This window comes from Plectropomus leopardus, chromosome 1, assembly GCF_026936395.1.
Source record: "Plectropomus leopardus strain MGB_pleo_1.0 chromosome 1, ASM2693639v1, whole genome shotgun sequence".
NCBI classification, from domain to species: Eukaryota; Metazoa; Chordata; class Actinopteri; order Perciformes; family Serranidae; genus Plectropomus; species Plectropomus leopardus.
The window spans coordinates 30,694,307-30,707,537 of NC_142176.1; the positions used below are offsets into that span (position 1 = coordinate 30,694,307).

The 13,231-nt window shown below is 40.8% G+C and overlaps 1 protein-coding gene across 3 annotated transcripts in view; it reads left to right on the plus strand.

Annotated features, from left to right (window-relative positions):
- unc13c (unc-13 homolog C (C. elegans)) overlaps positions 1–13,231 on the plus strand; it is a 132,149-nt gene that overhangs the window by 103,603 nt on the left and 15,315 nt on the right. For 2 of the 3 annotated variants that reach the window (XM_088079896.1, XM_088079905.1), the window contains exons 23-28: positions 600–677; positions 1,489–1,515; positions 6,771–6,859; positions 7,215–7,352; positions 9,238–9,361; positions 9,818–9,877. In XM_088079896.1, coding sequence (XP_087936022.1) covers positions 600–677; positions 1,489–1,515; positions 6,771–6,859; positions 7,215–7,352; positions 9,238–9,361; positions 9,818–9,877 — 516 coding nt within the window. The remainder of the gene's footprint in view (positions 1–599; positions 678–1,488; positions 1,516–6,770; positions 6,860–7,214; positions 7,353–9,237; positions 9,362–9,817; positions 9,878–13,231) is intronic. The other variant, XM_088079909.1, reaches the window with a different exon arrangement.

Here is a 13,231-nt window from a genome sequence, read left to right on the forward strand (position 1 = left end):
CATTATGTGCTGCCGCTGAGACACTATTGGCTGCTTTGTGAATTGAAAGACACCAATCATCCTTCTCCTGTGGGGTGCAGAATTAACATTTTGGCACCATCCAGTACCACTATCATAATTTTGTGGTGCTGTATGTTTGTCAGTTGTTTTTTGGGCAGATAATGTACATAATCTGTGAGTGACTGAAAACTCTGAAGAATTACTCACAGTCTCCATAAACAGCAGTGTGATTAATGTCTGTCATCTGTTAAACTTGTTGTGCAGCTGGAAATCGATAGTGCCTGACATACTCAGCGCAGACATTTCTCTCCCTGTTGTATTATGTATTGCGTTTCCCTGCTGACTGTCGATGTCGCGTGGGATCCAGGAAATCAAAACTGATGGATTTGACTGCTTTTGCCCTTCTGACGATGTGTTGCAATTATTTGGGCCAGTATAAAGCTTACAAACTGTTACAGCAGAATGTCAATAGCTGTAAGAAAAAGCAGAAAATTTAATGCACCAGGCTTTTCTAGGATGTCAACACCATTAAATATATATGATGTTCTTCACTGTACAATACAAAACAATCTAATTTATTTATTATTTTATTTTTACAGCCCTGCATCCTCCTCAACAACATTCAGCAGCTCCGGGTCCAACTGGAGAAGATGTTTGAGTCCATGGGTGGCAAACAGGTCTGTGCCTACCTGAGTGTGTCTGTCTACTGTGTTTGTGTCAGCTTTTGAGGCACTTCACTTTCAATTATACTGATAATTTCCCTCCTGTATTGAAAAGAGAGAAAGGGGACACATGAATTATTATAAAATATTACTGCAGTAATCTGCATTCTTCCACTGGAAGGTCAAAACACAAGGTTAGCTAAAGAACAGCGTCCCCGGGGATTCAAAGGATTCCGTGTCTCCCTGAAGGACACTTCAGCAAGGTTGATGCCAGTTTATAAAAATGCTTAAATTTTCATCCTTAGATCAGCTTCCCGCTGTGAAATAAATGCTGTGTCATGATTATGTAAATGATCATTTCCGATGACATTTATATGAAGTGAAAGTGAATTGACCCCAGCATTGATGTGCTGTAAGCCTTCCCTCAGTTCTGCACTTAACCATGTAATCTGACCTGTAGTTTTGTTTACTAATATCACCTTTCGCGACTTCTTCCTTGCCTACAGTTCCTCAATAACTTCCTTTGTGCCCCGTGACTGTTTCCCCACCTCTAACCCTCCTTGTGTATAACATGTGTTGCCTTTTTGTAAATATTGATTTAAACCCTATAAATCTGTGTGTTTAGTTTGAAACACCGCTGAGTAGTTTCCCTGTCGACGTTTCAGTCTAACCTGAGAAGCAGCAGCAGCAGCCGCCGCTTCTTATTACTTACACGCATGTTTCTCTCCAGTATCTAACGCCTGTCTTGCCTTGCATTTTGTCTCCTGTCGTTGTGTCTTCTGTTTTCCCCCCATTTCCTTTCTGTGCTCTCTCTCTCTGTCTCCAGGAGGAGGGGGTTGTGTCCTTCTGTAAGGTGTGTGCAATAGGACTCGTCAACACCCCTTCCCACCATTTACTGAATGATACGAAAAAGCACGCCCCCTCCCCCCCTTGTGCCTTACCGCCACCCCTCACGCTCCTACGCTTCTCACCCCCACTCCCCCCAACCCCTCCAGCAGCATGTGCCACAGAGCATACGGAATCTGAATTACCCATCACCCCTCTGGACAGGCTGCTCAAGCTCACCATCCCCAGCGCTCTGGGGATAGTGGCTCAACCCACCCGATCCCATCTTTATTTTTAGCTTGCTTTTTTTCCGTCTGCCACTTCTCTATCCATGGCTAATTTAGAAGTGCGATATTTATTTTAGTTCGTTGTTACCCCCTTTCTTTTCTTTTTTTCTTTTTTTTTTTTTGTCCCTGACGCAAAGAGTGGAGGCAGACGCTCGCCAAGTTGCTGGCTGTGGTTTTGATCATCTCTATCCATTCCCTAGGCTGCAGCCACAAAATGCTTCAGACAGGATTTTCAGACCGTGTTTAATGAGCTTCTCAAACACTTACAAATCTCTCCAGCTGTGCCCTCGGCTGAGGTGCTGCAAACCTCCCCGCAGTTAGCAGCTCTAGACCTGGATCACTCCCAGGCCATTATTGTCTGAAGACTAATGACACCACAAGTCTTAACATCCCTTTCAAAAAGTAAAATCATGCACATTGTTAATGGACAATCAGGTATATCTTTTAGAAGGACTTAAGTAATTTCTGTTGAATGCTAATTATACAGCCAGGGTGTTTTTCAGGTGAAAGTTTTCCATTAGTTTCCCTTCTGCACAGTAGCCTATTCATTACAGAATAGTTTCCTATCAGCAATTAACTCCCAGAGAGCCAATGTAATTACCAAGAGCTGTTATCATAGCAGTACCAATAACAGAGATTAGCATAATCTCTTACAGTGCCCACATTTATGGAATCGTCATGGAGTGATCTCCCTAGATTGGTATCAGACTTTATTTTGGGCGTCGTTCCGTTTGCTAATATACTTTTCTCACTTTAGCGATGGTGGTTTATTGGACCTTGATTTACTTGGCACTGTTTAGGACAAACTGTGTTTTGGAATAACAACCTGCCAGTGAGTAGATATTGTATTGTTGAAACAGGCAAAGGGAAGCAAAGCTGGGCTGCTGCTGATAGGCTGTCAGCCAGGGGAGAGTTTGTGCGCTCTGGAGGACTCCGGATGTCAGTCAGCATCAAGTGAAACTAGCTACCATGGAGGAGCCAGGTGCTCTGTTTTCCAAAATTGATGTTCACTTTGCATGAAGTTTTATCACCATAATGAAAAATGTTGTCAGTCATCAAGTGCAATACATACCACATACATTATAAGAATTTCTTGCTGTGTTATTGCTGTCGTTATAACATGTACAGCCTAAAGTGACAGTTCACTCCGAAATCGAAAAAGACATATTTTTCCTCTCACCTTTCGTGCTATTTATTAGTCTCAATTGTTTTACTGTGAGTTGCAGAGTTTTGGAGATTTCGGCTGTAGAGATGTCTGCCCAGACTCCAATAAAATGGAACCAGAAGACACTTGGATTGTGGATCCTAAAGTGCCAAAAAATACATTTGAAAAACCTAATAGTACTGTCTCTTTGCAGAAACCATGACCCAGTTACTTAAAATAATCCACAGACCTTGTTGTGAGCAGTTTCATGTAGTGGTCAAAAGTGGAATTGCACTGTCCAGGTCCATCACATGATTCCATGGGGCACAGAAGGACATTTTCCCATTGACTTACACTGGGGAAGAGACATCTGTAAATCAGTGGATACATTTTTTTGAGCGCGAAAACCCCTGCAAAATGACTAATTCAACTTTAAGGACTTGATCTGTTCACTCTGATACATTTAGAAAGTCGAGAGGAGCTGCAAGATTAAACATTTTATACCCATTCAAGTTAGCAGAGGTTAGCAAGTTTCTAGTGCGCATGTTCTGTAGGCCCCATGATGTGGAAAATCTGATTACTACTTAAGTATATTTATGTGGCATATACTGCAGAAATATTTTTTTTTTGCTTCATGTTATTGAGCAGCTTTCATAGGAATGAACGGGGTCCACGCCTCAATGCTGCATCCAAGTCATTTAATACATCCATGGTATCAAAGTGCAAAAGGAAGTGTCCATGTACTGCCAGCTCACCTAGCAGTAGATAACAAGCTAACATTAAAGCTCAGCTGAGGAGGACACTATTAATGTTCACATCTCCTGCTGTCATGAGCACAAACCTCTCATCCTCGAGTAAATGCACGCTTTCTTCTGTACAGTGATACGGTTGGTGGTTGTAGTTTGGTGGAATGAAAATATTTCCTACACGAAACTGCCCACAACAAGGTCTGTGGATGATCTTGAGTAACCAGGTCATGATTTCTGTAAAGGTGCATTTCTGTTGAGTTTTTTAAACTGTATTTTTTGGCACTTTGAGCACTACTTGCTGATTACCATCTAGTTCAGTTATATTGGAGAGAAAACAGGCATCTCTATGCCGACACCTCCACCACTTGGCAATTCCTTTTAAAATAGTTTTTTAACAGTGCAAATGCAGAATAAAAAACATTAGAAATGGGGTCTATTCATTTATATAAATTACATTCATAATTTTATTCCTGACATTATATCCATTTTTTTAACTGAAGACCTTCATTAACCTGACATTTCAGAAGACGAGTCTTTGTCATTTTCAAATTGCGTCACTTTGCAAGTCAAAGTAACTTTAAATGAAGGCTGTTCTGACAGGATTGCAGTCTTCAGGTATTCATTGGACTGAAGCATCAGGAGCCACACAGAATCACAGTGTTTTTCTTCTCTCAGAAGGTGACAGGTGCCTTGGTTTATCTAACAGCGGGATGAATTTCCTGTAGCAGCATTCCCATTAAGACACAGTGTTCTCGGAAAAAAATGGAGGACCTCAATTTCAGAGACTGCCAGGCAGCAGATTAGAGCCCAGTCTGAAACTTTCCCCAGGCCAAGAGGAACTGATAATATACCAGTGCCTACAGTATTTCACTGCTATCATTTGAAAAGATGTTATCTGTTACTCATAGAGTAAAATAACAAGTCGAACCTCTGGTCAATTTCCTCCGTGACAGGAAATCTTGCATGCTGCTGTCATTGCCATTGAGGTGAATAAGAACGCGTGCACATGTGAACACATGCACACACATATAAATCCATCCCGTTGGTGCTTCAGATAGAGGCATGTCTGCAGAATAACAATGTCTATAAAAGGTTTAGTTTACACATCCGCTTCCCAGCTGAGCCATCCGCCACTATAATGTGTGAGATGAGCTGCTCTATGGCTAAGCTTATCGGGTCTAATATTACGATCTGTTATGCATGTGGTGCGGTGCCTGGCCTCACACATCCATCTCAGGCACTGAGCCTCAGCGATGTGTGTTCTCCACCCCCATCCAAAACATCAATATTTGGACATTTGTACATGGCAAACGTAATGCATAAGACGAAGAGTGATACAGATGCACTCATAGTGCAGTAAGTGACACGACATACACTCTCATACACAACACAGCACAATCCAACCATGCATTTTCTCAAAACCACTCAGGAACACAAACATCTGCACACCCATCACATGCATAAATATGGCGCTGCAGAAACCCAAAACTAGCCATGCATGGGCACATACATGTTGTCAATCAATTTTTGCAGTTGTGTTTGTGTGAGCTTGTATTGATTATTCCTTGTAAGGTCGTGTCTGATATATCAGTATATCTTACTAGCTATTAAGGGACATAGTACATTAATTTAAAGAGGTATTGCTGCTGTGAAGATGGCCTTTTAATAAAACTAGAATGTGTATGCAGTAGAAAGATGCAAATACTTTTGAAATTGGTGCTACATGACCAGATAAAACAGAAAAAAAAGATCCTAGTGCTCAAGAGGTAGAAAAACTTCAATTACCAGAATGCATAGCGCTAAATGCTACAATGGGCAAATAAATGTTCCATCTGGAGGGTGGATGTAATGCACACTCTCACATGTGAAACAATAGCGGCCATCCAGAAAGAAACTTATGTTACAATTAAACAGTGAGCTACGACGTGTTTCTTAAAACATCTGAGGCGAAAAATATGCAACACAGTAATAGAATCTTGGTTTATATTTGATCAGTGCTGCTTAGTTTTACCATTTCATCTCAGTTTTTTAGGCCACTATTTTTACTGTGCAGGAAACAGTACGGTGCCCCCTTTCTGTTCACAAACTCTCGCTATCAAAGTTAAACCTGACACTAAAACGGGGTTCTAACAACATTTTAGATGAGAAATAAGCAACATAATAACAATCTTAATGTATATTTGATCAGCACAGCCTAGTTTTATCGTTAGATTTTATCGTTAGATCAGATTTGGGTCCAGATTTGTTTCTTGATTTGCTTCTGTATTCTTTGCAGTGGCTGCATGGATGGCTGTCAATAGGAAATTGCAGGAATACAGCCTGTAGTTTGAGCAACAGCCCAGGGGAGCAAGAGAAACTTGTGTCATCCGGCAAAATTTTGCTATCGGGGCAGGAGGGATATCTAGGCACTGGTTTGATAGAGGAAGGTTTACCACAGCTCATTTAGACTTACTACCCACATTGTTTTGATTCAAAGCGGGTTGAAAATTAGCCAAGTATCTCTTTAAGAGGCTTGTAGCAAAGTATAGCTACAGATAGTAATCTAGATAGAACTAAAGTCCTAAATAATGAACAAAATATTGGAAAGTTGTACACTAAATGGGGGGGGCACGCAGCAGCAGTTTCCCTCTGGACCATAAAAAGTCCGTCAGAAGATTTCAGTGTCAGAACATCTGTAGATTCAAGGATTTGTGTATATATGGCAGCAAGCTTTATTCCCTGAAGATGTTAAATGTTGAGGCTTCCTGACAGCATACTCTCTCTACTGTAACTTGTATAGTAGTAGTGTACAAAATATTCCCTTTTGAGAGACCACTATCAGGCTGCCTCTTTGCTGACACCATGTCTCCTGACTCTGCAAGCAGTCATCATTGCAGCGCTCGGAGGTGAGCCGTCCATTTGTATTCAGAACGACTCACGGCACAGGTGGCAGGCAGAATGAGTGGGAGGCCACCAGTGAGGCAGGTTACCTCTCCTCTGTGCCTGTTGTCCCCCCTCTTCCAAATGCCCCCATCCCAGTTGCGGCAGAGATTCAGAGCTCTGGTGAGTGTGGGTTAGTGAATGGAGTGTAATAATGTAGTAACTGTCTGTCTCACCCTGACAGCTGGATGCAGAGGCCAGTGATCTGCTAAAGGAGCTGCAGAATAAACTCAACACGGTGCTGGATGAGCTCAGCGGAGTGTTTGGCTCCAGGTGAGCATTAGTCAGCGTGTGCGTATGTGTGTGCGTGCGTGTGTGAGTGAGTGGGTATGGTATTGTTTTCATTAAGCCTGATGTATCCATTCATGTCTTGTTCTTTCAAAGGAATAGTAATACAAGACTGCTTAGGTATTGACAGACATGTACTCAAAATATAATTGACTTGAACTCTCGCTGTGCTTTATGCTTAGTGAGCACAGCAAGTTGCTAAACGTTTCAGCTTGAACAAAAGACACCCCTCATAGCAACTTTTCAATAATCTGATGGGACCAGCAGGAGTGCGCTACACAACTGCTGCAGAAAAAAATACGAACCCAGTAACAAAGAATTGTTCTTTTTCATCACACAGTTTCAAAGGTGTGATCGAGGACTGTGTGAAGCAGATGAACCAGGAGCTCGTTCAGATGAAAGGTCCGGCCAAAGGAAGCAACGCTGCCATGGATGCAGAGACTGTCCTCCGGCCTCTCATGGACCTCTTGGATAAAAAGTGAGTATATACTGAATGCAAGGTCAGAGTTACCTCTAACATGTGGGCCAGTTTTCAACTTTGGTGTTCAGTAAGTGTGTTTCCATTAATTAAAAAGTTAAAAGGCTCAACCATTAATATCCATCAAGTTTGCGCATTTTGGCATTGAGGTGACGTCAGAAATGAATCTCAATCAGTAGACAAATGAAGTTAAGATAATGTTTAATACAGAATATGGGTCAACAAATTAAGATATGATTTGTGCTGATTGAGCTTTAATTTAAAAAAAAATTTTTTTTTTAAAAATCTTTGGCACTTGGACACCATAAGAGATTTTTGTGATCGAAAGACATCTGAGCGGCATGAATATAAATCCCCCCATGGAGCCCAGACACTGGTGGAGGTGGTGGTGGCAGCTGATGGCTGACTCTGAGGCTGATGACCTATGAGGTTGATGAATCCAGAAAGACTAGGCGATGATGGGAAGATGGAGGGTGTGTACAGCATGAAAGAACACCAGGCAAAAAGGGAACCATATTTAAAATGAGCAGTAAGATGATAGGCTAACGGAGAGGGTGTGCTATTGGTTGACTGTAAATCAGCTGTACAACATTTGATTACTCATTTGACAGCCCTGACAGTGACATCTAGATATGTCTTCCTGACTGAATGTTTGCTAGAGCTTCATTTCAATTGACATAATGTACTTGTTTGGTGTATAGTGTGAGGAAAACAAGACAGGATACGAAAAAAGTTTGGATGGGCTCAATCTTGGAACCAATTGGCTATTGTCTGACAAAGATAAAATCTCTGGGGGCAACAGTCAATATTTTGGGGGTCCCAGTGCATTCAGCAGATATCCAGGCCACAATTTCCTCTCCTGTGTGTTGGATATTGTTTACAGTTCAATCAGCAACTTGAGACAGGTCAAGACAACATTTTGACTAATCCCTGCAAACACATATCTGCATATGAATGCAGACAACATTGAAACAAAAGCTAATAAAAAACTAAATCATTGTTGTACATAGCTGTGGGGCTCTGAGATTGAAATTTAGCCATCACATTCCACCTCTTTTGCGCTCCACATGGACTGTTTACCTGTATACAGCCAAATCTGGCTCAAACATGATTGGGCAATACAACTCAGACTGCAAACAGAAACTAGAACGTAGATATGCAGATATCTGTTTAAAAAAATTGGATGGTCTAACAACAGCTGTCCGCAAACTTTGAAAGTGTACTTTTTTAGTACTTTCACTCATTCCTTTTTTGCTGCTTGTATTATTTCAGTAATATTACCAATGATAAAACAAAGCTTCCTAAATGACAGGCCAGTCCCACCCCTCATTCAAACCGGCTGGTGTCAAAGTTCAGTCAGATTGAACAGCACTTATTACTGTTTTTATTTCCAGATTTGATAGATAAAGAAAAGAATTCCAAATAAATAAGCGCTATAATAAGCGCTACCATTTTACATTTGTTTTCAAAAGAAAAGAGAGGCCAGCATTATCTGTGAATGTCGTTTAATTCAAGGGACTGTTTTTACTTCTGTTGTATTCTTGAAAGAACCATAGAGACAGTGTGGTTCAGCGGAGCTCTGGGAATCGCTCTCAACCGTTTGTCAAAGCAACATCGAGGCCAATGGGGTATTACAGGGAATCCTCTTAATGATATGGAAATACCAAATCCTTCCTCCTGTCTCTGAGACCCCTGCTTGCACAAAAGGCTGAGATTAAAGCATAAAGCTGCAGCATTTATTCTATGAGTCACAGGTGTTTTTCTTTATTTAATCATATTATTTGTGAAGGCGTCATCACTTGGATTCTTCAGCCACGTTGGCTCAGTTTGAGACATGTGCTTCCACTGTTGACCTGACAAATGCCCTTCTTTTGCCACTCTGCAGTTTGATGTTATTCGCCAAGATCTGTGAGAAGACTGTGCTGAAACGAGTCCTCAAAGAACTATGGAAAATTGTGCTGAACACAATCGAGAGAACAATCGTTTTGCCTCCACTGAGTGACCAGACAGTGAGTTTGATCAATTATCCGTCTCTTTCCCATCTCTATCACTCTTTTCATCTCTTGGCCCATGCTCCACCTCCCTCTTCTTCTCCACCTGTCTCTCTTTCTCTCTCTCTTTCAGCTCTCTCATGCTCCATCGTAACACACAAATAACTGTACAGCAGATGAAACAACATGGCAAATCTAAATCTTCACTCATGGGTGAATTGTTTTTCTTTGTGGTATAATTGACTTTTTTTTTCATCTCAGGAATGTTTTATTTATTGTTTTGTTGTTTTTTATGAAAACATGAAAGTGAAGTTTAATTGCCATCATATCAGGCAGTTTTTAAACATTTCCATCTCTCTGTCTTCATTTCCTGTTGCTTAGTTTGTTCTTACAATCATCTCTTTCATAACCGCCCATTGAGTGTTTCCAGTTTTTTTTCCTTGCCTAACAGAAAAATATCTATCTGTCCAACAGCAAGGAGCTCAGATGATCTTCAATGCTGCCAAGGACTTGGGACAGCTGTCCAAACTAAAGGTAATCTTTGGGCTAATCTTAGCTAAGCTTAGATGACTCCTTGTCATTTCAGTAAAACATGGGATCTCTAAATATGCTGAACATGGATTATGTTTTCAACTTTGAACAGTTGGAATTAAAGATAAGACAGAAATACTCAGACTTTTTGTACTACAAGAAACTCACTACAGTCTTTTTGTTGAAAGCCAGACATGTAACCAAATGTCAGCATGAATAACATCATGACAAACTACCAAGAATATAAAATAGATGTCTTTTTCTCTCTTATCCACAGCAGTGTTCATTTTATTAATGAAAATTATGACTACGTATGTTTGTCAGCGACCTTTTTTGCCATGACTAGGACGAGATGATGATAAGATGGCACTGCCGTCATTTAATACTAACTGTGACTAATATTAACATGTAATATAGGTGAAAAAAGATGAGACAAAAGTAGTTTACAAAAAGATAGAAGGTAGATTTATTGGTTATTGGTACAATTGTCCTTGATCCCGCTACATCTTTGGAGTTGAAGGAGGAGTTAATTAAAATCTCCAGCTACTATGAAGATTCTGTCCGGTTGGTTTGGCATGTTGCTGCAGATGGCATCATTCAATTGCTGCAGTGCATTTTTTTAATTTGCATCAGAGTCTTGTGTCCTTATGGCTCCCATCAAGGTCCACCCATCCAGTGCAATAGCTTGATCTGGGATGTTAGGGGTTAAACATGTCTCTGTGAAGATGTGCGCATAGCAGTCCCCCATCTCCTGCTGCTGAGTGAACCTCAATCGCAACTCATCCACTCCACTCTCTCTAGAGTAGAGCAACAGCTCTTGGTCCAAGTCACATCGGCCTCGCCCTGATGCCGGCTCTCCGCCCTCTCTTAGTCCGGCGCTTTCGGTTTGGTTTCTCTCCTCTGGTCTGACTGGCTGCTCAGCATATGCCATTTGTAGGGATCCTCTCACGGTCTACTGCATTCAGTCCAAACCCCACACAGCTTTTTCCAATGTTGATACGTGCTTCTCTATCGTAGAAAAGTTGTCCCTCAGCAGAAGGGGCCATAGTGTCGAAAAAATAGAAAAATATAACAAAAAAGTAGTAAAGATTTGAGGAGCTACAGGATGCTGCATCTACATGCACTGCCATTGTCATAGTCAACATTTTAACATAGTAAAGTGTTACTGAAATCTCTATTACACTGACTAAAATGTTTAATATAATCTGATGACTAAAAAAGACTAAAATGTCAACAGCTTTTATTGACTACCACTATACTAAATAAGTTGCAGTTTTATTTGACTAATATCAGACTAAAATGTACAGACTTAGTCAACAAAAACTTGACAGAGAAAAATACAGAATGAGGTTGACTAAATATGGTTTAAACCCTTGAAGATGTTTTTTACATGGTTCTAAGATTAACAGATAAACATAGCTGACAAAATTTACACCAATCCACAAAATTGTCAATCCAAAATAGTTTGGATGGACATATACTAGTAAAATGATAAGTTAGCATCAGCACCTCACTGTGCACTTAGATATACTTTACCTACAAATCTGGATTATGTCATTTGGAAACATAGTTATGTAAGCTACTGAAGGCTTTTGCATTGTACAGTAACTCAACACTAGCCAGGCTGATATCTAATTGCTGATGTGACCGGAGGATGTTTAATCCCTCGAGCTCTGTGTAGAGAGGCATTGGAACGGATCAGTGGTTACACTGTGGTTTAACTAACAACAGTGGTATGACAGTACCTCAGAGAGGTATTTTAGCTCTGAGTCATGCAGGAGGATCCAAACGGAATGAGTTTATCTGCATTAACGTGTGTGTAATTACCTGTTGGTGTGTCTGCTCTGATTTTTATGTTTTGTGTGAGAAGAACACAGATGGATGTGTTTCTTTCTTTCTCCCAAAGCATTGAAGTGGTTTCCTCATCATCCTACTATTAATTATACTGACTAATAATCTTCAGCTTACTTGACTGAATTTTTTTTTTCATGTAGTCAGTATGTCTTGTTTTACTAATAGCTACATCCTCATTTAGTTTCAGTTATATTATATTGTACTATATTATATTATAAACATATTACACAGGAGTTGCAAAATGAATACCTGTCAAATTACATTTCTGTTGCAGTGACTCGTGTAGTGGCATGGATTGGTAGCAGAGTTAGTCAGGCTGATATGGTGTTTTTCAGAAACAAATAATTCTCTGTGCCAAACATTTTTCACTATCATGTCCCTTGAGCCTCACAGATCCCATGGTCATTTCTGGGCTGCACTTATCTGCCTTAGCACATGTTACACAGGAGGATTTGTAGTGCTTTATCTGCTTTCACTCCTAAAGTTGGCAGAAAGGCAACCATTTCTTTTAAAGAATATACAATTCTGGACTCACAAGTGATAATATTATAAATCAAGGCAACAATTCTATTAAAAGTTGGATTAGGCAGTTTTTATTTGGCATGATTGGAAAAAATCCCATTGTAAACTTTGAGCATATTGTCATTCAGTGGCTCTGTTTTCAGATTTTTTTTTCATGACAGGAGACTTTGGCCAAACATAAGTCATTTCAGAGAGAGGGTGATCCTATTGGTTTTTCTTCAAAAACCAGATGGGCATGCATGTCTCTGCATTGAAAGCCTGATTCCATGGTGGGAAATCCTGCAGAGACAGTTGTAATTCCAGCATTGGCAACAACTGCCTACAATGCAAAGCAACTAAAAAAAGAAAGACAGACTTATCAAAAATACTTGAAAGAGGGTTAGACAATAAAAGGAATAAAACACGTTCTGATCGCCAAAGTATTTCAGAGATGGAAAGGAAACTTTGCTAATAGCTAAGCCTTTTACTAACTGCAGATAAAGATTCATAGCTGCAGCCTTTATTTCACATTTATGTAGGTCTGACAAACACTCACTAGAGCTTCAAATCACAGTGCGTCCTCCGCCTCAGTCATTGCTGCTATAGACCACCCCACCTGGAGGAAAGCAGGCAGCAGGTCCGACAACAGACTCTAGTTAGCTCAAACCCTAGCTCCAAAGTACAGAACAGCACCGACTCATCGCTTGATCAGCAATCTCTCTGTTGCCACCACTAGCTCTAGTGGTTAAACTCAGCGCTGCCACTGGCCACCTACCTGTTGTGTCACCCGGTGCTGTGGGGTTGGCACTGGCTGCATTCGAGCTGCTACAGCCGCTGATCAAAGATTCTTGTTCTCAAAAGTCCGTTTTCTCAGAGGTCCTCTGGGAGCTACTGCCCGCTCTCCCTCCAGCAAAGCAGAGAGTGAGGTCAAGGGACGGTGAGGGCAGAGCTGCAGAAGGAGGAAGGAGGCCCCTTTTTCATTAAATAACAAGCCTGGTGTCT